The sequence below is a fragment of the Phalacrocorax carbo genome, chromosome 15 (genome assembly GCF_963921805.1).
Source record: "Phalacrocorax carbo chromosome 15, bPhaCar2.1, whole genome shotgun sequence".
NCBI classification, from domain to species: Eukaryota; Metazoa; Chordata; class Aves; order Suliformes; family Phalacrocoracidae; genus Phalacrocorax; species Phalacrocorax carbo.
The window spans coordinates 7467639-7491161 of NC_087527.1; the positions used below are offsets into that span (position 1 = coordinate 7467639).

Consider the following 23523-nt stretch of genomic DNA (forward strand, 5'->3'; position numbering starts at 1 on the left):
GTGCTATGTGTCAGTGCAGTGGCAAGCGTCCCACTTACTTCTTGGTCGTTGTGTTTGTGATTCCTGGTGTGAGGGTTTGGGGTTGGGTGACCTGTTGCCCCTAGTTAGCTCTCTGCCAAGGGTGAGTTCCTGCACTGGCGGGATTGATCAGGCAGTGCCTGTTGCTTCAATTACTCCTGCGAAGTAGGTACTTGTCAGGGTCTTAGAAGATGGCTAAAGGTAGATGTGTTACCGGCGTGACTGTGAAATGGGGAGCAGACTTGTGTCAGTGTTAGCAGGGCGATCCCAGAAGCTGACACGGTAGAGTCACCATTGTCACAACTTCTTGTTCTGCTTTGATGGCAGACAATTCCCAAGGTAGCTCTGCCATTGCAGGGCTCCTCTGCACACATTGGCTTGGAAATGCAGTGGACTCTAGAGGAAGAGCCAGCTGCTGGCCCGGGGGGTGGCTGGGCATGGATTGCCATCTGGCTTCCAGCTCTGGCAGCTGAGGAGGTGTTTCAGCAGCAGGAGAGCTCTGTGATGCTGCTCCCTGCTCCTGCTGTCCTCCTTGTGAGGCCAATAGGAGTGGAACTGCTCTGCACTAAAGTACAATCAGTTAGTTGCCTGTCAGCTAACAGCAGTGTAGATGTGAAACCTCATTGGAAAGCCTGAGCTACAGCCATCCAGGAGGCTTCTTGCCTCTGTGCCCTCTTCCGTGTGGGTGTCACCGAGTAAGGCATTGCTCCCTGGAGTTATGGACAAGCTGCTTTGGTTCCGGAGTGTAGCACAGAGAGCAATCCTGTAGGTGAGGGAGGAGGTGGTGGGAGAAGGTAGGAGGCAAGATGGTTGTGTGCTCCAGCCCTCTCATGATGCTCTGGGCTCCTTCGACATGCTGAGCCAAGAGGCTCCCTCTCATAGATGCTGCTCTGTCTCATCTCTGCACACTCAGCAGCCCTGATCCAGGTTCCCTCTGCGACGCTTAGGAAGCAAGAAAGCCTCGGACTGCCAGAAGGAGCAGTGAGACAGCAGGCAGGGCTGCGAGGCAGCTCCAGACTGCTCTGCTTCCCCGAGGGAGATCCTGCTGTCTCCTAGCTGGGTGTTTTGGGAAGTGGTTGCATGCTCTATCAGGAAACACGAAGAAGTTGAAGGAAAATCCTGAGAGGGACAGGAGGGAGTTTTGGCACAGCAGCAAAGCACAAAATAGATGCTTTTGCCTGCTGTCATCAGGAATCTTCCACTACAATCTGCTGTGCCGTCTGTCGGCAGTGGAACAGCTGGGGTGGCTTCATTCCTTTTTGCTTTTTGAACTGCATCTGGCCACCAAGGCCTATTTCTGTCATTCGATTGTTAAGAGGAAAGTTGTCTTGGGGTAGTACAGCAAAGAGCTCCAGGCCCTTGACTTAATGGTTGCATTGTAGAGAGGATGTTCAAGAATCGGTCATTTCAAGTAATAAAACATGAGGAGCAGCTGCTGCACTGGCTGTGTCCTGTCTGAGCATGTAAGAGTGCTCCTAACGAGGGCCAAGGGCCTCATGCTGAGTGATTCCTTGCATTGCCAAACTGGCCCTATGCTGGGGGCGATGTCGGGCACTGGCTTTCAGGCAGTTGGGCAGGAACTGAGTGGCAGCCCAGCACCCTCCGCCCAAGAGCTGCTCCTGATGGAGCTGCCTGCTGCCTTTGATGTGTCAGTGCAGGCACTTGGAAGCATTTTCCGAAATGGTTTATGTGAAGACTCTCCGTCAGGCTGGTGGCCCTGCTGTGGAGCCTGGAGAGTGTGCTGAGCTGGGTGGCAGGCGGCTCCGCGGCTCTTTGTGTTGCTCACTGGTGACAGTCTCTGCTGCCTTGGGTGCAGACAGCGCTGCTGTAACCTGCAGGCTGCCTGCCTCTGCAGTGCCTGGCCTGGAGGGGTAGGGTAGATGGATGGAGATACAAACCAGACACTCCCTGTGCTCTTCAGCAGCATGGGCTGTGGGTGAAATCCGGCCCAGGGAGGCTGTAACTGGTCAGGGCAGAAGTGCCACAGGGCTGGGTATTTTAAAGCAAAACCCTCACTCACTATACCACTTGCAAACACAGCCTGGGCCCATCCCCTCCTCCCACCTTGGCTCTCCTGCTCTTCCAGCATGTTTCTCCCCAGCAGCAGCTGGCTGGGCCGCTGGGGTAAGCAGGACCCAACCCCGCAGTGTTTTGCTTGACCCTGGAATAGCTACACCAGCAGGCAGAGCCCATTCTGTTTTCAGCACAACTGTTTATTGATAATCTTTGCTTATCCACTGTATGAATGTTACCAAACTGTAAGACAGTTACCAAGCCAGCCTGCTTCCTCAGGGTCTGGTTCCAGGTAGTCGATGCGTGTAGAAATCATGCACTTCAGATATTCTGTAACAAGACAGGTGTAAAAAATATCTCGGATGTATTTGAAATCTCTGCCTTATCTTGCAATCTAATCACTGAAAAATCTGTAAAGAAACTGGGGGAGCGGGGCTGCGTTCCCTCCCGGGCAGGGCACAAAGGCAAGTGGTCCCCAGAGCCGTGCCGAGGCCACCGAGCCCGGCGGAGCCGCTTCCCAACCAGAGGCGCAAGGACAGTGGTGAGCATCCACGACATGCTGTGCTTGACGTGTCGCATGTTGTAAACTGTACGGTAGCTCTGTACCCCCAAAACCCCAAACAAACCCTGGATGCGGGGTGACTTCAGGAAAAGCGTGTTGGTTGCTGGGCAGGCAGGACTCCTTGTGGGGGTGGAGGGCTCGTTCCTTGGGCTGCAGAATTAAACACCTCCTGCCTTTGGAAACCTTTCATTTGCTGTCAGATATGCGTGAGCTGCCTCCATACACTCGCCCTGGCTCCAGGAAAGAAGATCGAGCCGCAGAAAGCAGTGTGACCTCCTTTCTTCCCTGGCCTTTGTCTACTGCCAAAAAACCCTCTACGCTACATTCCCAAACAGGGTCCCTGCCCCTGCAGGGGCATCCCAGCTTGGGCTGTGAAATCCGAAGGTTGCAGATAAAGCGAGGAGGGGATTTAGGCAGTTGATACCGCCCTTGGCCACTTTAAAGAGCAGGGCTCGATGTGTGCTGTCCCTTCAACAGGGTGTACGTTGGCGTGCTCCTGGGCTTGCTGCTTTGCTGTGGCTGGGGACAGCTGCAGCTGTGAGGGCAGCAGGGGAGCTGGCGTCGTGCTCGTCTCCCTGCCTGTGTGGCAAGCAGGTTTCTCAGGGCAGGAGGGCCGGGGAGCCACGTGCCAGGGTGCCGCTGGCATGCGAGGGAGGAAGCAGGAGCCCCTGGGCTTGTGGTGCAAGAGCTCTCTGCGGGCAGAGCGCTGCCCTGTCTGCCCCAGCCTGAGCAGCCCCCACCTGGTGCTTTGTGCCTGCTGCAGCCCCCAGTGTCCGTCCGTCCATCTTGGGGCTGCAAGCGGGACAGAGGCAGGCTGAGTGCAGTGCTGGGCTGCTTGGCTGGTTTGCTTTTTGGTGTATGAGTGTGTGTGTGTGCATGTGTGTGTGTTGTTCTTTTGATGACCACGAGAAGTTTTACATTATTACATTCAAACAAACACCCTTGGTTTTGTTACTCTACTTCTGAACACTGCAAAACACAGTAGCAACATAACACGTACGAGAGTGGTGCTGCAGCTAACCACAGAGGGAAGGCGATGCGCTGTCAGGTTGGAAAATAATCCCTGAAGCCAACGATGGAAAGAAAGAGATGGGTGTTGATACATGTCGCAGTTTCCATTTACAAGAGCCGCCGGGAGGGAGGACCCCGAGGCCGTGTGCTGGGAGGAAGCGTCCAGTGCGGCAGGTGTCCGCGAGCGGTGCTGCACCTGCGGCGGAGCCGAGCCGGCACGGCCGCCCACCCGCTGGCTGCCCTCAAACTCACAACACTGGGCAGCGCCATCATCGTCCCGGGGCGAAGATAAAGTCGAGGGCTTGGCGCTCTGCGGCAGCAACGTTGGGATGCCACAGGTCCACCATGAAGACCACGCGGGGACCCTCCTCCGGGGGACCTGGGTGGGATGCAAGCATTGGGGTGAGGCTGCGCTCCCGCCCTGCTCCTGCAGGAGAGGCCAGCGCTCGCCCTGGTGCAGAGGTGATGGGCTCCACCCTGGGAGGCTGCTGCCTGCACCCCCGGCGGCACAGCCAGCCTGCAGCTGCACTGGGCAGGGCAGAGGCATCTGCCCAGTGCAACCCCACCAAACGCCTGCTTACTGGGAGCCCAGTGCCTCCAGCAGCTGGCATGGTCCTTCCTGCCAGGGCTCTGGTTTTGCTTTGGGCAATCAGACCCAAAGGTTTCCCATCTCAGGGCAGCAGGCCTCCGTGCAGCTGCATCTTGGAGCTGTGCAGGGAGCTGCTGCTGCACTATTCTAGCTTTCCTGGCCCTGCAGCGCTGCACGGAGCTGCGCTTCCCAATTCCACAGCAGGGTTGATGTGGGAGCAACAGCTTTTGTTCTCCCACTCTCCTCACACACTCCCCTGCGTAAAACAGCTCTGCTTGATGCTTTTATGCCATCAGCAACTAATGCGGGTTAATCCGGGAGAGCTGAAGCAGAACAGCCTCCATCAGTGATGGAGAGAGGCAACAAAACAGGCGGGCGTGAAGCTTGTCTCCCCGCACAGGAGACAAAGGCACCGCTGGCACGTCAGCACTGAGCTGCTGCCTTGCAACAGGGCCGCTGCAGCCGGCAGCACTGCCGCGAGCAAGGGCAAGAGGATGCCGAGCCTGACAGCGTCGGAGCCTGCGCCGCCCTGCAAAGCTCTGGGCAACAAGGGAAGCCTTTCCGTGCTGGCTGCCAGGCAGGGAGAGGATCACTGGGCCCCATGCTGCGCTGGCAGTGCTGCGGCAGCGCTACAGGGCTGCAAGTAAGTCAGGATGGGAGAGAGCCCTGGGGCAGGCTGAGGAGGGGGCTCCAGGGGCTCCACTGGGCAAGGGGCACTGAGATGCTCCACCAAGCTCAAGCAGCAGGGAACACGCGTGATGGGCAAGCCCCACCATGCCAGGAACAGGGCCTACTGCCTTCCCCGGTGCAAGCCAAGGGCAGCAGCGGTGTGACCCCCACGGGATGCAGGTGCCTCCAGCCCTGCAGGTATCTTGGCAGGAGAAGGGACTGGGTGCAGTTGCCCTGCCTGCCTGTTCCTTCCTGGCCCCTGATGCCCCCTGGCATCAGTGCGAGATGAGGCTACAAGGCCCTGCGAGCCGCGTGTTGTGCTTACCTTCGTGAAACGCTGTGTGGAGGAAGGAGTCATCGAAGAGCAGGCAGCGGCCCTCAGCCCAGCACTGAGGCTCGCCCCCCACCACCAGCTCGCAGTTACTGGGTGTCTTCAGACCTTCAGGCACAAAGAGAGAGGACATGGATGGTCGGGCGGTGCTGTGCTTCCTGGGACAAGGGAGCAGCCCTGAACTGCAAACAGTGAGCTCCACACGAGCTCCATGCTGCTACCAAGGGGTTGCTTCCCTCCAGGGAGCGAGCAGCAGCAGCATGTGCTGCACTGAACTCAGTGCATGGCGAAGTCCAGGGTTCAAAAGATGCACAAAGCTGGCACTGCATTTGCAAGCTGAACTCTGAGCCTAATGCAGCTCAGCCCCTGCCTGCTGCCCTGCCCGCTCCCTCCTGTCCCTCTCATCCCCAGCTGCTGCAGGGAACCCCCCTGCAGTTACTCACTGTACCCCAGTGAGCTCAGTGTCATGGGCACTCTCTTTTGTACCTGGAATGGCCATCTGGTCTCCAGAGCCCACGAACATGGGGGTGTATGTAAGAAGCCAGTTTCCTGGTGCATTTTCTAGCTTCAGGACCAAAGGCAGATCCTGCCCTCTCCGTCCTCCAGCTCTGCTGCAAATACCCTGTACGCTGCAAGGCTGGGGTAGGAGGAAATGCTGCACTGGGACTCGAGAAATGGCCTCAATTCCTGGCTCTGCCACAAGCTCCCCATTTGACCTTGCATCACTTAGCATCTGCCTTGTCACTCAGTCCCCCACCCAAGATGCTGCCAGTCTGTCCCCCACCAGGCAGCTGCAAGGACAGAAATTCAGGGGAGAGTCGCAAAACCCTCATAAGGGATGAGGCTCTGTGAAGGCCACAGGAAGAAGAATCCTAGTAATCAAATGAGTATTTTCCTAAAATACTAGTGCAAGTCAGGCCAGTTTGACGAGGGTTGATCCCAGCAACCCCTGCATCAGGAATGTCACCTCCCACAGTGCCAGGCACCGCTGGAGCTGGTGCAGAGTCAACCTGCCCCGAGGATGCAGCTGTGGCGGAGAAAGGGGTCAGGGCTCACGTGGCTTGCAAATGGTAACGATGCAGCAAACGAGCAGGAATGGATCTCACAGCAATGCCAAAACCAAGCTAGCGCAGCAGGGACTCCCAGCTGCCCGGGAGAGCTGGGAGCACAAAAAGCCGTCCTGCTTTTCTAACGGATGTTTCAAAGCCTACGAAACCCAAAGCCATTTCCCTGCACAACGGCCTCAGCTGGAGACACTCCAGCTGGAAAGGGGATGCTGAGCAGCCAGGGGAGGCGGGGAGGAGGCGGCCAGCAGTGCACAGCCTTTCCATTGCATCCGCACCCAGAGGATGCTGCCCTGTCCCTCGGAGGGGCAGAGCTGGTGCCTGTGCTTGGCTCTGTGTGTTCAGCAGAGCAGTCGCAGGGTTGAGGTAAATCCTAGAGAGTGACTCGGCTATGCTGATGGGTGTTCTGGCTTTTCAGAGCAAGCTAGCCTGAAAGAGCTGGTTGCCTCTTAAACACATCCATGCCCTGGGCACAGCCAGAGCAGAGTCCCCAGTACCGAGGTAGGGATGTCAGCTAGTACACGAGCAGCCCGTCAGCATGCCGTGGGCACGGTGCTGTGTCCTGGCTGCAGGGCCAGAAGCCATGGAGCAGATGGAGCTGGAAAAGGTGGAAGGACAAGGGAATGACCTGCATCACTCATCTCCCCAGGGCATGTGTGCTGGAGGGCTGGTCCCGGCTCCACACTGCTGGGGAAGGGTGCGTTCAAGCCAGTCTGGACCTTGCCTCACTGGCCCTTGGAAGGAAAGTGCATCTCCCCTGTGCCCCAAAGAGAGGGAAGAGCTGGCACCAGGCAGCAGGCTGCCTCCTGGCACCAGCAAGGGCAGGTCCTGGATCCCCAGCGGCTCCCCAGGCCTGGAAAGCGCCTCAGATCAGCTCTTAAGTCTATTCCTATTCTAAATAAATGGCCAGTCACTGCCTGAGTGTGTTTACCCAAGAGGAGTTGGCTGAACAAGCGCGTTCGGTGTTTGCCAGCAGGGCCCGTGCGGTGCCTCCCCCGGCGCGATCTGTGCCGCTTCCAGCACGGCAGAGTCCCGACCATCTGTGCCGCGTGGGCTCTCCCCATCCCGGGCGCCCGTGGGGCGGGGAGCACTGCGCTGCCAGCCCCGAGCTCGCCCTGCCAGAGGGGATACCCCAGGACCCCCTTCCCCTGATTTGCACCAAAGCAGCATCTTTGCTCACATCTGCCTGTGTCACACGTAGAGCGCTCAAAATCTCAGGAGGGGGAGCTGCTGGAGGGGCAGCACTGGGAGACAGCTCGGACTCTGGAGCAGCATCCCAGGCTGCCCCACATCCCGCGATGGGAGGTGGGGCTGCCTGCACAGCGGGGGTTGTTCGGAGGCTCCTGCACAAAATCAGCCCAGTATCTTGCACCGCTGGGAGCCCACGCCTCCAGGTCTGCAGGAAGAGGAGGTGAAATGATCCTGCTGCTGAGCTGGGGACCCGGGGGAGGTCGGGCACCTGGGGGGACTGAGCACCAGCCTCTCCTGGGGATACTGCTGCTGCCAAAGGCACAAAGCCTTCCTCACGCCATTAGCTGGCCCTGGGGCTGCATTTAGCAGCTGAATTTGGAGAGCACAGGGTGTGAGAGGCCCTTTCTGGGCTCCTGCACCCAGGTGCAGCTGCAGCCCCCAGCACTACCCGTGGCGGGGATGCCCAGCCAGGATGAACCACCCTGCTGGGCACTTACCTAGATGGCAGCGGATGCGGATGTTGGTGGGTCCGTAGTGCTCGGCAATGACGGTGCCCGGGCTCAGCACAGAGATGCATGCATTCCCAAAGACATTGTTGCCAATGCAGGTGCGAAGGCTCCCGAGCAAGCGGTACGTCCGTGGGCATCTCCTGCAGTTCCTGGGCACGCACATGCCCTGGTTCACCAGGTAGAAAGTGAACCACTCCCCGCTGGGCGTGCTGTTCATTTTCCATCCTTGCGGGAGGCTGCAGTTTGAGAAGGCTTTGTAGAGGGTCTCAAACTCGCACAGGATGGTCTGGAAGTTGCGCTCCAGCAACTCCACATCGTGCTTTTGAGCGTCCCGGGAGAAATAGGGCATGGTCGGCAAGTCTGGCAAGAAGAAGACTTCTGGCTTCTGGATGGACGGACGGCTGTTGAGGTAGCGGCCCTGCTCGCGGATGCCCTTGTGGATCCTGCCCATGCCGGACCAGGAGTAGCGCTTGGCGTACTCCTGCAGGTTGTGGTAGAGTTTCTGGTTGAGCCCGTCATGGTGCGTGCAGCGCACACACTCAGGCGAGTGGCAGTAGATGTACCCGTTCTGCACGCCGTTGGCCTCGGCGCTCTGCATCAGGGCGTTGACGGTGGCGTAGGCGCGGGGCTGCTCCCGCCCCACGTGGTAGCAGTACCACACGAAGAGGACCAGGAGGCAGGCGACAGCGGTAAGGGCGGTGGCGTCGCAGTCCCGGAAAGACTGGATGCCGGTGGCGATGAAATCTCGGAGTCCATCCAGGGACCAGCTCCAGTCCATCAGCCACTCCAAAGACATGGTGGTGAAGCGGGCGGTGGGTGCGCACAGTGGGGCCCGGCGGTCAGTCCTTGTGGTCCTCAGAGGCACCCACACCATGCAGCTCAGCCAGGGCACGGGGGGAAGGGGCTGCCATGGGGAAGCAGAGCTGTGGCTCTCTCCTGCACGCCTGCGGGCTCTTCATTGGCAGCAGCAGCCAGCAGCTCCTGGGGAGGCAGGCAGCCAAGCTGCCCGGGGGTCCCAGTGCTGCGGGTCAACAGCAACGTGCCTGGAAGGTCTCTGCCGGTGCTCCCAGGCTGATCATCCTGAAAGTCAGTGCTGGAGGGAGGCTCTGGGGAAAGAAACCATGAAGTATTAGGGAAACAGTTTCTCCTTGGGGTCCTCATGGGGGCTCAGTGCACAGGGTGCAGCTGGGGCTGCATGCCAGGGCTGCACGGGGCACTGGCTCCTCATGGGGGGATGATGGATGAGGAGCGTTCCTCTCTCCCCAGGAGCTCAACACCATCCCACGCTGAGAAAAATCCCCACCCCTCCCAACAGCATCTTCCACAAATATCCAAATGGAAGCGGGGACAGAGAGGTCCCTTGGCTCCCACTGCCACAGGGCAACCATCTCCCCTCCTGCTCTTCCACCCATTTCTCTCCTCTATTTCTGCCTTATCATATCTGAAATCTGACTGATAAGGCAGCAAGGAAAAGCTGGGAACAGACACTTAACATCCCTATCTTGCAGCAATCAGTTTATCCCCTCGATCTAAATGCCCTGAAATGACTTTCCCTCCAGCGACTGAGCTGACAGCCCTGAGCCTGCCCCGCAGCTCTGCCCTCCAGAGATACGGAGCCCAGCACTCTGCCAGCCTGGCAAGGGCACCCGGTGATGGTGGCAGGTCAGGGTTGGCTTGTTTGATTTCACCAACTAGAGATAACCAGCTCACAGGTCACAGGAGCTGAACGGCTCCCAGCACCGCCGCAACGCCCTGCACGCCTGGCCTGAAAAGCAGAGCCTGTCCTCCCTGCCCGGGCAGGGGACAAGTCTGCTACACAACCAGCGGCTGCCGTCTTCCCATGTTCAGTGAACTCTGGGCAGCTCTGTCCTGCCTCACCATCACAGCTCTTGGGAAAGCAGCAGGGGAAAAGAGAAGGTGCTCCAACTCCTCATAACCACAAGCAACGTTTGCTCAACCCAAACTCCATTCCTGGGCACCTCCAAGCAGCAGGCAGCGGGGGCAGAGGGGCAGGCAAGGCAATGGATGAGAAATGGAAGGGAAAACCAAACCAGGTAGGAAAGCACGTGAGAGCTACCCCAGCCTGTGGCATGCTGCCAGCACCAGAGAGCCTTGTAATTACTGATGTGTGGCATTTAAAGCAGGTGAACAGGAGCGTCCACGGGTTAGGTCTCCACACCAAGCAGATGCTCAGGCTGGGCACGTGTGGAGAGTCACAGCCCGCCCTGGAGCACCAAAAGCAGAGTGAAGGATACAGGCTCTCAGTTCATCTGTGCTAGTGCTGTGCCCAGACTGCACCTCCTGGATGTGCCAACGGCTGCACGGCCCCGGGCAGGGCAGGGGCAGAGCAGGGGGATGCAGGCTGGCAGGGGATGCAGGCTGGCAGGAGCTGCAGGGTAAACAGCTCTCCATCTGGGAGGAGTGAAACAAGGATGATACAGGTAAGGGGGCGGAAGGAAGATGCTGTGGGAGCTCATCAGTAAGAGCATTGACTTGAAGGAGTAGGATGGGTTTATTAGCCAGGGAAGCCATCCAAACCTTTCCTGTCCTTCCCTGCCAAGGTCCTGCAGCCTGCTAATGAATGTGCATTTCCCTATTGATTGCAATGGTGATGCACTTCAGCTGGTGGAGCTTTGGCTGGGACCTGACCCAGAAGCTGTGGACCTTGTGTAGGGCTGGGTACACAGGCTTCACGCAGTTTACACCCCGGGAAGGGACATCCGCACACCTGACCGACCTCCACCCTACTTCCTTGTAGCACGTTGCCTGCGTGGCCCGTCCTGGGATCTGTAATCCACGTGGCACATCACAGCCTCCTGGGAATTTTAAGATAACTTTCCTCCATACCCACTGGCTGGCATCCCTTGAGACACACCAACTTCTCCAGCCTAGGCCTCAGCTCCCAGGGCGCAGCCACAAGGCCGGTCTCAGGGGTGCTCCCCAAGGCCAGCACGATCGTCCCGTGCTCCTCCGCGGTGCTGGAGCATGCCCGGGAAGGCAGGCAGAGCCCTGGCATGATCTGTATTCAGGGTGGCTCTCACCCTGACAGGCGAGCAGGGAGCCACCTCAGCACAGGAGCCAGGCTTGTTCAGAAGCTGACTGACAAAGTGACTGCCCAGGGGGGCAGACCTGGGGGGTCCGACAGCCTCCAGGTCCCTGAGCTGGAGTTGCTCACGAGGGTGGCACAGCTCAAACTCGGCCCCATGCTGCCCCGGGGCTGTTGTCAACAACTCAAAGGAGGAAAATCAGGGCAAACCATCAGAGCAGTAAGAGATCAAAGCCCCCACACCCACGTGCAGCGGCCTGGCCACAGAGCCCCGCAGCCAGGGAGCCTTCAGGCTGCTGAGCCTTGCGCTGCATGGGGATGCTTTGGGCAGAGCCTCCCGCGGGGACCCAGCCCAGCAGCTGCCTCCTGCACTGGCACAGGCAGCCCCGATGAAAACCTGCCCAAACCCACCTTCCGCATGGGTTGTGCCGGCAGCAGCCTCGCAGGGCCCCAAATGCCAGCACCGCTCCCAGCGGACCCTGTGTGGCCAGGACTTGCTGCTGGGCCGGTCGGTGCCGTCACCCTTCTAGTCCAGTTGCATGCAGCGCTGAGGCCCTGCGCCGAGGCAGGTAGTCGCATAAAGCACCCCTGGCCTGAGATCCAAGAAAAGGCTCATCAGCTAATAACCAGCAGAGCCAGTCCAGAAGAGTGGAAATAAATTCCACATTGCACTGAAGTTGTGCAGGACGTGGAGGCGAGCACCGTGCCAGGCAGCAGCCGCGTTACATAATGAAGGCAGAGAGGCTTCGATGCAGCAGAAAGTTGCACCTTGGCGGTTCCGCGGGGGCCCCGGCATCTCCCGGAGGAGGCAGGTTTCGCTCAGCCTGGCCGGGATCCTCAGGCCATGGACCCTATGGCGATGAGGACGCGTGGCGAGGCTGTCCTCGGCTCGGCACCGGCAGCGTCGCCTTCGGGAGCGGCGCGAGAAGCCTCCTCTGGATGCAGGAGTGTTGGGGTGAGGCAGGGTGCCGGCTGCTACTACGGAGCTGGAGCACGGCCAGGCAGCCGTGGGCGCTCGCTTCGCCCTTTCCTCTGGCGTGCCACCCCGGCGGTGTCACCCGGCGTGCTGGTCTCACCCAGTGCGATGGTGTCACCCGGCGTGGCAGCGTCAGCTGGTGTCACCGGTGTGGCCGCATCACCCGGTGTGGCAGCGTTGCCCGCCGTGCTGGTGTCAACGTCACCCAGCGTGGTGGTGGCACCTGCCGCCGCGGTGTCACCCGGTGCGGCCGTGTCGCCCGTGGGGCTGCGCTCCCCGCCGAGGGCACCGCTCCCCGCCCCGCGGCCCCGCCGCCCCCCGCCGAGCCCCCCCGCCATGCGGTGCGGTGCGGTGCCGTGCGATGCAACGCGGCGGTACCGACCTGCTGCCCGGGCCGGGCCGTGCGGGGCCGCCGCTCCGCGCCCCGCCGCTCCCCGCCGCTCCGCTCCGCTCGCCGCCGCCGCCGCCGCCGCGGACCACAACTCCCAGCAGCCCGGGCAGGAGGGGCCCGCACCGCCCCCGCCGGGACCGCGCCGGGGCGGCAGCCTGCGGGCCCCGGGCGAGGCACCGCCCGCCCTCCGCTGCGGGCCGGCCCCCGCCTCCGCGCCCGCCTCTCGCCGCGGCCTCGGGGCGGCGCGGCGCGCCCCCGCACCGCGCAGCCGGGCGGGGCGGGAGGGAGCAGCGGGGCTGCGGCACCCGGGTGGGGGTCCCGGGGACGGAGCGGCTGCGAGGCGGGGGTGCCGGTCCCCGGGGGAGCATCCATCCCGGCTGCGGGCAGCTCGGGACGGGGGGGGCACGGGCGCCGGGGACACAGGCGGCAGCAGCTGGGTTGCGGGAGGTGCGGATGCACCGGGGGCCTGCAGGAGGACATGCAGGGGATGCTGGCTCCAAAGGTACAGGCACTGGGGGCTGCAGCAGTCAGGATGCAGGGGATGGTGGCCCCAGGGGTGGGAGCACTCAGGGATGCAGGCTCCCAGGAAAGAGGATACTGGCTCCAGGGACACAGACCGTTAGGCATGCAGCAGCTGGGATGTGCAGGATGCTGGCTCCAGGGGTGCAGGGAACACTGGCTGCAGGGATACAAGCACCTGGGGATGCAGCACCCAGGTTGCAGGGGTTGCTGGTCCCTGAGGATGCATGCGTCTGGTATGCAGGGGACAGGAGCACCCAGGGAGGCAATGCCTGAGGTGCAGGCAACCAGGGATGCCTCAGCAAGGATGTGAGGGTGTGCTGCAGCACCTGGGGTGGAGGGAGGCTGTTCCCAAGGGGGCTGGCTGACAGGATGCAGGCGATGCTGGCCTGGAGGGTTGGGGACACCTGGGATGCAGCACCATGGATGCAGACACCTGGGGAGGCAGCCCCCAGGGACATGGGCATTCCCAGGGGGTGGCAGCAGTGTGTGAGCCCCCCTGCTCCCTCCTCCCCCCGCTCACAGCCAGTTCCTGCCCCTCCAGTTAAGAAGGTCCCTCAGCTTGTAAATGACAACCTGTCTGTTGGCGTCTCCTGTTCCCTTTCCTGCTGCTCAAAGGCTTTTCCTCCCTCAGCTGTGCGCAGTGTTGGGGCTGAGGTTCCTGGGCCGTGGCAGCTTCAGCTCCTGGGATTTCCCTTTGAGAGCCAGTAGGCAGCGGGTGCAGGAGCTGCAGAGCCCCAGCAGACCACGGCTGTGCCCAACAGCAGCAGCTCAGCACTTGGAGCAGACGGACTGTAAGTGCAGCCGCCCCACACACACTTGGCTCCAGCTAGTTCAGCCAGGCCAACCAAGGGGCTTCTCAAACTGATCCCTTTCTAAACTGACCTTGCCTGGACCCAGGCTTTGGCCTTATGGAAAGGAGGAGACCAGATTTGCAGGTTGGCTGTAGAGGAAGTAAAATTTTTAGCAGTTTGGGATGTCCCTTAACAACTCTTAAATGCTGGCGGAGAAATGGTTTGTCGTGAGCCTTTCTGCTTCCTGCTTGCTTGCTTTTTTCCTCCCGAACCTATTTCCTGTTCACCTGAGTGAATACTGTCAAATCCAGGGGACCCAGGAGCCCCAATGGTCCAGCCCTCCCTCCACCATTCCCCCAGTGTCAGATGAGCTGCTGGGCGAAGCTGCCTGCAGGCAGAGCCTGGCTGCAGGCAGAGCCCTGGCAGCAGGCAGAGCCCTGGCAGCGCTGCCCTGCCCTGTGGCAGAGTGCCACGTGGAGCTGCGTGGGACACTTGTCACCGCTCCCAGCGCGGGGGAAGCCCTGCCTTGTTTCGCAGGTTTTGCCATCCGGTGCCTGTGCGCTGCAGGTGGCCAGCTTGTGCGTCCTGCCCCCATCACGGCTGGAGCTGGGCTTTAGAAGTGAAAAAAGGGCTGCTCTGCTCAGCCCTTCACGTGTGTGTGCTTGCTCCAGAGCAACCTCACCCCTGGCAAGCGCAGACCTAATCTGCACCTTGTTTTCTGTCCTGGCACATTTTTGCCTCCTGCATGCTGCTGCTGTTCCCCTGTGCTCCCACGAGCTCATTCCCCACAGCAGCCCCTCACTCAGTTTGCTCCTGCAGGACCCTGGCAGCATTGCGTGTGGCAGGGAGAAAGGTGGGTGAGTTTATTCCTTCCTGCTCCTTCCCAGACCCCTCAGCCTCAGCCCGCACCTCCTGCCTGCTCTTGGCACACAGCGCATCCTTCTGTCGGCAGTCACAGAGTCTGCTGGCTCTTGGTGTTGGGCTCTGGACTCCCATCCTTTCTCCCCTCTGTCTGCCTTCTGCTCTCTGCCCCCCATTGGGCCCCTCCATGGCTCCTCAGCTCTGCTGCTTGTCTCCTCTGTGGGAGGAGCTGCCCCTCTCTTTCCTCAGCCTTTAGGATGCCTCCCTGGAGGGTGCTGCACTGGGGGTGGTGGTGAAGCAACCCCGTTCTCAACACTACACCTGCTCCAGCAACTCATCTGCTGTGCAGCTTTCCCTCAGCTCTGAGGAGGGGAGCGGGAACTGGAGATCTGAAGGACTGGGGTCTCATCCTGACTCCCTGGTGTGCATTTCCCCAGTCATACTAAGCCCACAGCATGCAGCACAGGTTTCTTGTAACATGTCCTGCACCACCCATGCCAGCCCTATGCTGAGGGTGCAGGGATCCCATGCCTCTGCCCTGTGCTTTTCTGAGGAGCTGGCAGCGATGCTGCGGGGGTTAATCCTGCTGCCAGCCTCCTCCTGGGTCTGTGTCCTGCAGGTCCCTCCTCCACCCTATCAGCTCCTCTCCTCTTGCTTGGCCTGGGTGATGCACCCAGCCTGGGGAGCTCAGGGTCAATGTCAGTCCTGTGAGTCAGGCAGACAGGTCCTGGGGCTGCGATGGCTTAGCTGGGATACCCTGGAGTGCTGCAGGCGTGACCCCAGCCTGCAGGGAGCACCCACCCCACAGCCCTGCCTCTGCAGCCCCTGCCTCACCAGTGCCTACAGCCATGGGGCGGCTGCAGGACAGAGGTGTGAGCCCAGCCCCACTGCCAGCACTAAGAAGGGTTGGTGGACTTGCGGCAGTGACAGCAAGGGTCTGGTAGGGATGAAGCAGGCAGCAAGAGCAGGCACAGGAACCGTCCCATGGTAGAAGGGCTGGGAACAGCCCTGGGATTTGCTTGTCTCAGCTCCACCAGTGACACCCTGGCAGGAGTCCTGTCTCATGGCAGCCTCCTGGCTCCAGCGGTTCCTTCTCCCTTTTTCCAAGATGTACTCCTGGGGCAGACACTGCCCAGTGTCCTCCCCTGAGCCGCTGCCAGGATGTGGCTGCAGCCAAAACTGGGCTTGTATTCTGCCAGGGCCAGGATTTCCCAGAGTGTTTAGGCTGGAGCTGGGACACTGCTCCCAGGGGCCCTCCCTGTGCTCCCCAAGCTGAGGAGACATGCACCACACAGGCTCCCATTCCCTGAGTCCCCTCCAGACCAGCTTGTGCCCAGGTAATGTGCAGGATCCTCTGAGCATGTCTTTATCACTCAGCCCTGCATCCCTCCCTCAGCATTTCTGTATCTGGGTGCTGCTCTGCTGCCAGCTGCCAGCCCCCTCTGCTAGCTCAGCCCTGAGCCCCTGGCTCTTTGCTTTTTAATATCCCACCCCGCTGCTGTTCTCTGGCTCTCTGCACTGAAGGGTGCTCTGGCACCACTGGCACCGGTGACCGTGGGCACCCCGCATCCTCTTCCTGCCTCTTGGTGCTGAGCAAAGGCCTTAGCAGAGCCGGGGGCTGGGGGCCGGCAGCCACCCCAGCCCTCCATCCTCAGCACAGCTCCCCCTAAACTGCTTTTGACTCCTGCTGAGAAATAACCCAGCGATGGGAGAAGGTGCAGGAATGTGGCCAGTGAGCTGCTGCATGAAATCCCACTGGGGAGCGCAAGCCCCCGTGTTAGGGCAGAGCGTCCCTGGGGCTGCGCAGGGATGCTCTGCCTCGCCGCCCTGCCGTGATGCTGGAAACGAGGCGAGGCGTCCCTGCTGCTCCATCCCCAAGCTAGGGTGGGCGCAGGGGTCCCTCGCTTACGTGACTGCCAGGGGACGAGCACGCTCTGTCCTCCCGCTCCCGCCTGCCGCAGGGGAGAGGCGGGTAATGGCTGTGGCTGCTGCGCCCAGACAAAGCTTAATCCGCGGCACAAAGCGCGAGGCCAGAGATTGGCTCCTGCTTTACGTCACCGAGGAGGAATGGCAGCATCAAGGGTTTGTTGGTTTTTTTTTCCCTTCAGTTTAATTCTTTTGCAATCTCTGTCCAAAAATAACCCAATCTTCCTCCCCCGGGAATGCTCCGCATCAGAGCCTTGGCTCCTTCGCCCCCCTGTGCATTAGCCTGACAGCTGCTAAACGAAGCTATTATCTTATGTCACATCAAAACCCTTTTTAAAAGCGCATTTTCAGAGTGCAGGATAATTTTATTTTTTTGTGTGTGTGGAGGTGCAGGGTTGCACAGGAGGCCCTAGGTTTCCTGGCAGGGTGGCAGATGCCCCAGGAGAGGTCATTTCTTAGGGTGGGCTCTGTGTCCCCATTCCTCACCGCCAGCCATTGCCACTGCCAGAGTAACCTGGGTCTCTGCAGGTGTCAGGAAAAGGTATTTGCCCTGGGACTTTCCAGCACCCGCAGCATGTCACCTGCCCTGGTCCTGCTCCATGGTGAGGTGGGGACACCCGCTGTCCTGCCACCATGCTCCCGGGGCAGGGCTGTGCTCAGGGCCATCCCACAGGTGCACGGGAATCCCTCCAGGCAGGACCCTGCCCTGCTCACTTCTGATGATTTTCATAATCCCCACTCCCCAGGGATGAGTCAGGGCACAGCTGGCTGGAGGAGGGCTCCTCAGGGGGAAACCTCCTGCAGGTGGGGGGCGGGAGGCAGAGACGAGCTCCTGCCAGAGCAGCTCAGCCCAGAGGGGCTCCCGGAGAGCAGTGGGGGGATTTTTCCCAACCAAACCCAAGACCTTCCCTGAGCCAAGCCATGCCTGTCTGCTGTGATTGCAGTGGTGCAGGATGCAACCAGTGCAGAGCTGTATGGGGGGAGGTGAGGCAGCTTCCCCTCCATGTTCTCCCTATGATTTCGGGGAGCTGCCCTGGCCCAGGTGGCATGTGTCCTGTGGACACTCCAGGTGATGGCCACGGGTGTTCATAGAATCATAGACTCATTAAGGTTGGAAAAGACCTTTAGGAGCATCAAGTCCAACTGTCAACACAACACTACCATGCTGTCCTGGTCAGGCAGGATCAGGCAGCCTGCGCTGCAGGATGAGCAGGGCACAGGAAGGATGGGTCCCCAGAGGCTCCCTGCCCTGCTGGGCTGTGCTAGCGGGGCTCCCCCAAACCTTCTGCACATCCTCCGTGACATGGCCACGGGTCTCCAGCAGGGTCCCAGTGCCTCAGGGCAGGACCCAGACCCCCATCCGCCCTACGAGGCATCGCTGCAGCTGGGCTGACACAGGTGATGCTCCGGGAAGGGGCGAGGCTGGCTTCAGGAGGGCATGGGAGGAATCGGTGCTGGCTCCTGCAGAGCATCCCACGGAGGAGAGATGTCCGCAGGGCTGTGCCAGCTCACCCTGTGTCCTGGCAGGGCCTGGCTGGCTCCATCCCATGGGATCAGGGGAACACCATGGGGCTGCACCAGGGCAGGATCTGGCCCTGGAAACTGCTCAGAGCCAAGCCAGAGGCATCAGGTGAGGTGTGTGACATGATCAGTGCTGACCCTTGTTTGCACTGCTGCAGCCCCTGTGCCTCTGCAGCAGGCCAGACCTGCAGGCCAAGTCTCTGCAAACTCATTTTAGACATTTAAAAATACAGAACAATTTGTATTGAGGTTATACTGAACACTAGAGCTTCCCACGGAAGTACTTTATCATGTTCAAAAATATTTAATCCCAGCAATTTTCACATTGTTCTTATAAAAACAGTCATGTATGAAGGGAAATGAAATGCTTAGTACATTTTTGGCACATTTTTTTCTTTTTTTTCTTTTTTTTTACCTTTACAAATTACAAACACACATTCATTGTTTTTAAAGGAAAAAAACTAAGTCTCAGCTGTACACTGCAGAGTTGCACTAACCATCCTGAAACTAAACCAGCCTCCCGTGGTTACAACTGCCGTTCTACAAGGACAAAAGAAAGACACCAGCAGCCAAGGACACGTCAGCAGCTTTGCTGCCTTCCCCAGGGCCTGGCCGGGGGGCTGGCGGCGTGGGTGACCCGGGGAGGGCATGGCCCTTTGGGGGCCTGTGTTCCCACAGATGGGGAGCAGCCCTGCCAGTGTCCGGCTGTGGCAGGGGTGAAGGCAGTGAAGGAGTGTGGGGGATGCTGAGGCTCAAACTGGACTTCGCCCATGGTGGGACCAGCTTTGATGGGCTGACTTCTGCCTCTTCTGCTCCCTCCAGGCTGGTCTCCCTCACTGGAGCCCAGCCATGCTGCCTGCCTGCCTTTCCTTCCCCAAAAAACCTCCACCTTCATCCCCTGCCTCTCTCCATCTCCTGCCTAGCTGGGAGCCCCAGAAAAGTGCCAACCCTGGGGGCTTTGGGTGGGAGCTGCTGGGGGTCTGGGTGGGAGGTGCTGGGTCGGCTGCACTGCCCTAGTCTCTGCCCGGTGCTGTGCCGATGTAGCTGCTCACACACGGGGCAGGGAGCGGACCCTCCTGCAGCAAAGGGGAGCTCTGCAGCCAGCGGGAGCAGCGGCAGGGAGCCCAGTCCATCCTGCTTACCCTGAGATACTACAGTGGGGCAAGGGTCCTGGCAGTGGCACTGGGATTTTCCTGGCAAGGGTCACGGTAAGTGTTACTAATGAGGAACAACTGGTATGAGCAAAGAAGCATTGTCTGCTCTGCTCCCAGTGCCCAGGGAGGTTTCCCACGGCTCCCAGGCAGTGGGCTGCTGGGGGTGTCGCTGGTTAATGCTTCTCCGTAGAGCTGTGAGTCCTGGCTCGCTGCCTCTCCAGCATCCAAAGCAAAGTGGGAAAAGAAAGCGGCATGTACCTTGTGCATGCCAGGCCATTCCCTGCACCCTGGCATGGCAAGCAGGGCTCTGCGCCGGCTGGCAGCTTTCCTGAGGCGTGCTCCACTTCCTCACAGCAAGGACGGTCCCTGCCCCAGTGGCACACAAGCCCCTGAGCTCCTGGCTTCAGCTCCTGCTCCAGGCGAAGGGAGCCAGGAGCTATGGGATGGGAGGGCTGGCAGCGCTGGCAGAACTCTGCGGCAAACCCTGCACCTACCTCAGCTCCCAGCAATCAACTGCAGGCTCTTGCAATGGAGACATTTTTAATTTTTAACAATATCAGAACCGCAAAAATCCCCCTGTGTGGGTGTGGGCAGGGCCAGGGTACGTGCCACTGTGCCTGGGGGGCGGACAGCGGGAGCCCCCATGCCACCCTGGCCTCACTGGGACCAGGCTCTGCCCTGGCTCCCGCTGCTGCCTGCGCCTGGGGCTCTGCAGCACACCTATCGCAGTTTAAATAGAATAAATACAGTGAAGAAAACAGTAAAATCTTCAATAAAGAGGCAAAAGGAAAGACAACAGCAGGTCCAGGGGTCCAACCAAACTCCACATGGTCTCTGGATTAGTTACTGAGGAAGTTCTATGAGAGTACATTAAGTTTGCAGCTGGAGACTCTCTTACTGCTGTCCTTATATCGAAACTTCGTATTCTCTTGTTTCCTGAAAAGAAGGAAAAGCCAGTTGAGGGCAGCAGCTGCATTTCAGAATAATCTCCCCATTCCTGGGCGGCAAGAGAGGCCCCGGTTGTTGTTTTGCTCCCAGGGAAGTGGTGCCCTCCCCGCCAGGACCCTGCAGCCCCCTGTGCCTCCTCCTGCCTGCTGGAGCCCACCCAGCCCCTCAGGAGTGACCAACAGGGTTGGAGTCTCCCGCCCTGTTACTCAGCGCTCGTGCATTAGGATAGCTGGACTCATCCTATTGCTGCATGCCTGGCAAAACCCACGCTTCCCCGTCAGGACGGTCCCCAGGGCGGAACAAGCGCAGCAGGACTCACCCCTGTCTCATAAATTGGGTTGTCGAACTCTGTTTCTACCGTGATCTGGCTGTAGGGGTGGGAGTACATGAGGGGCAGGCGGAGGCTGGAGTAGTACCGACACCTGCGGGGGAGACACAAGAGTCGCTGGGCTGCACAGCACAACCCCAGAACAAAGCATGACCAGCTCCATCCTCCCATGTCCGCCCCATCCCGGCTCCCCGCCAGCGCCCCAGGGACCCCAGAAGCAGGAGCTCATTGCTTGGCTTCCCAGGACCATGCTTAGGGCGTGTGGCCGATGAGAGCACGGTGGTGCTGAGCCAGCCCTGGCCATGTCCCCACAGGGCTCTGCCGCTGGACCCCCAGCCCAGCTGCACACCCCACCTTGTGAGATAGATGTACGCTCCTCCCAGCAGCAAGGAGATGATCAGCACCGGGATGAATATGGCTAAGGCCATATTTCCCCCCTCAAGCGATGTCTCTGCAGCAGCTTCTGCTACTAAAAGGATAAGATCTATTATGTTGGCGTTTGCAAGCACCTTGTAATCCCCTCTCTGCCTCTGCTTCTCCCCTCCCTCCTCCCGGGCTCCACACAGGCTCTGGCTGAGGGCCCTGCACAGAGCTCATCCAGCAAATGCATGTCACTTACCTTCCAGAGCATGTTCAAAGCTGTCTTGATTCACTGGAAGAGAAATGGAGAGTTACCGGTACATAACTGGGTTTGACAGAGTGCTGGCAGCTGATGGCTGTGTGGAGAGCCCAGGCCTGGGGTTTCCCTGCCCCATTTGGTCCCAAGCCACGCTGCAAACTTATGTTTTTTAATAAGCCCTCAGTCTCTGTAAGCACATGCAGGGGACTGAGTGGGCTGGGCAAGCGAGGCACTGGCAGGATGGCTCTGCCTGGGGCAGTGGTACCCTCCAGAGCCCCACTGTCCAAGAGACAAGGTCTCCACTTATTCTCATTAAGTAGTAATTAAGAATAATTCATCCCTGCAGCTTAGTGGAAATGGGAGGGTCCTCCTGTGTCCAGAAAGTGCACTAAACCCAGACCTTATTTAGACCAGTGCCTGGAGGGTTTCCTGGGGCTGAGTCCTCCCATCTCAGCGGCTGCCCAGGGAGAGCATCCCTGCTGAGCCTGAGCAAACCGCTATGGGAAGCAACAAAGCAAGAAAAGCAAGCGAGCGGCCAGCCCCCTTGCCCCCCCCATGCCCCACACCACCAGCACAGTGGCCAGAGGGTTTGCTCCCCCTCCCCGGGGGAGCAGAGCTTTCTCAGCACAAATCCAGAGAAGCACCCAGGCCTCAGATGAGTTTAGCTCCCTGCTAGAGAACCACTGGTAGTCTGCAGCCAGACGAAGGTCCCCGGGCTGTCCCGGGGTGGGGACAGAGTCACTGGCTGTCCCCATGCCCCCCCAGCCGCCCCTCACCATTACCTTTGCAGATGGGCAGGGGTCCGCTCCAGTGGGATGGTTGGCCCAGGATGCATTTGATGGTAACCTCCCCCATGAGTTCAAAGCCCTCATAGCACATGAAGGTCAGGGACTCTCCTGGCAAGTAGAGGCGCTTATAAAGTATTTGGTAGCCATTTTCTGGCAGTCCTGGATTATCGCAGGCCAGTGACTCCTCAGCTGAAAGGGAACATATCCCAGGGTGAGCCCCAGGGCTTGGGCTGCCGAGGTAGAGAGGGAGCCTGGGAGGCAGTGGGGAAGCACACAAGATCTCACCCCACCTTGCTTTCAGGTAGCTCAAAGCTCCGCACCAGCCCCCATGGCTGGGGGAACTCTTGGCCACGGGGAAGGGCTTCCCGGGACCGGACCTTCTGTGCAAGAGCTAGAAAAACTGCCTGAACTTACAGACACAGTGTGGGAGCCGTGAGGTCCAGATGGGTGTCCCAGTCTCACGGCTGTAGCAGGTCAGCAGCGAGCTGCCCTCCAGCACGAAGCCAGGGTTGCATGTGTACTGAATGGTGGTCCCCACCAGCAGCACCGGGTCGGAGATGAGGCGAGTCGAGTGCTCCACCTCCCCTGGGTCCGTGCAGTACATAACTGGGGAAAAGAGGCCGTCTGAGTGGGGAGCCCTGGCATGGCAGCTGCTAGCCGTTACAGAGTGGTGTGGGTCACGGGGATGCAATGGGGACAGTAGCGTATTGCTCAGGGCACTTACTCTTTTCACAGAAGGGGGGGTCGCTGCTCCAGCTGAGGTCCCACTGGCAGGTGAGGGTGTCGCTCCCCACGATGTCGTAGCCTGGGTCGCACTGGTAGGTGATCTTTGCTCCTCTCACCAACTCTGTGTGTGACGTGGTCTTCCAGCCATTCTGGATTTCAGGCAGGTCGGAGCAGGAGTCGTTGCGGGACACCTCTGCGGTCAAGAGAGATGCTTGCTGTCACCCACCGAGTGGGAGCCTGTGGCACAGCCCTCCTCGGAGCCACTGCACGTGGACACACAGCCTTTTGCAAAGGGCACAGCCACAGCTGGCAGCCCGATCCATGGCTGGCATCCCCTGGGCAGAGGGAAGGGACAGTGGGGCAGCAGTGGGTAATGGGGGCTCTTTGAAGCCTCCCCAGCACTGACCCTAAAAGCAGACGGAGGGCTGCGGTGATGAAAACAGGGCAGTGTCTTTGATGGGGTCAGAACAAAAAGAGTAACTTGGGAACACCAGGCTCAGCTCTGGCTGCAGGCACATGGGAGGAGTGGTGCAGATGCTGTGGTCACAGCATAGCTGGTTTGCTCTGGTGAGGGGTTTCTGCCCTGCTCTCCCCAGCCCCAAGCCTGTGCCCACTGAGTGCTGTGCCCATGGCTGAGCCTGGCCACAGGTGCTGCAGGGCTCTGAGGAGGGGACCTACATCCCTGCAGGTGATCTGCATTGCAGTTTGCTCACTGTTTGTCCTAACCAGGACTGTCAGCAGTGGAAAGAAAACACGATTGGAAGAATTCTGCCAGGGGAACACAGGTACGGGGAGAGGTAGGCAGCGAGACCGCAGGCAGCCGTGGGGAAGGAATGCCCTTCCCAGTCCTTGTCCCTTCCTTGGGCATCAGCCGCCCTGGTCTGGCAGACGTGGCAGCACCAAAGGATGATGCGAGCAGACATCTCAAGATGTAGTCTAAGCCTCTCCAGAGCAAGGAGCTATGAGCTG

The 23523-nt window shown here is 59.8% G+C and overlaps 2 protein-coding genes across 4 annotated transcripts in view; both read right to left on the reverse strand.

Moving 5' to 3' along the window:
* Positions 1-2220: 2220 nt before the first annotated feature.
* On the reverse strand, positions 2221-12508 carry ASPHD2 (aspartate beta-hydroxylase domain containing 2). 2 transcript variants are annotated; one of them, XM_064465856.1, is made up of 4 exons: positions 12362-12508; positions 7946-9063; positions 5188-5301; positions 2221-3983 (listed from the first exon to the last, which is right to left on the reverse strand). In XM_064465856.1, exons 2-4 carry the CDS (start codon positions 8829-8831, stop codon positions 3874-3876), a joined length of 1110 nt encoding a protein of 369 aa, XP_064321926.1. In that variant the 5' UTR covers positions 8832-9063; positions 12362-12508; the 3' UTR covers positions 2221-3873. The 2 variants fall into 2 exon arrangements, with proteins under 2 accessions (XP_064321926.1, XP_064321927.1); XM_064465857.1 differs by lacking the exon at positions 12362-12508 and adding an exon at positions 11415-12209.
* A 5760-nt stretch (positions 12509-18268) lies between these two features.
* The window catches only part of SEZ6L (seizure related 6 homolog like), a 52493-nt gene continuing 47238 nt past the window's right edge, over positions 18269-23523 (reverse strand). The window contains exons 11-17 of one of the 2 annotated variants that reach the window (XM_064466394.1): positions 22553-22747; positions 22243-22434; positions 21823-22017; positions 21041-21073; positions 20776-20887; positions 20413-20515; positions 18269-20081 (exon numbers count right to left, since the gene is read on the reverse strand). In XM_064466394.1, the coding sequence (XP_064322464.1) occupies positions 20052-20081; positions 20413-20515; positions 20776-20887; positions 21041-21073; positions 21823-22017; positions 22243-22434; positions 22553-22747 (860 nt within the window). In that variant the 3' untranslated portion in view covers positions 18269-20051. Of the gene's footprint in view, positions 20082-20412; positions 20516-20775; positions 20891-21040; positions 21074-21822; positions 22018-22242; positions 22435-22552; positions 22748-23523 lie in introns of both variants that reach the window. The other variant, XM_064466393.1, reaches the window with a different exon arrangement.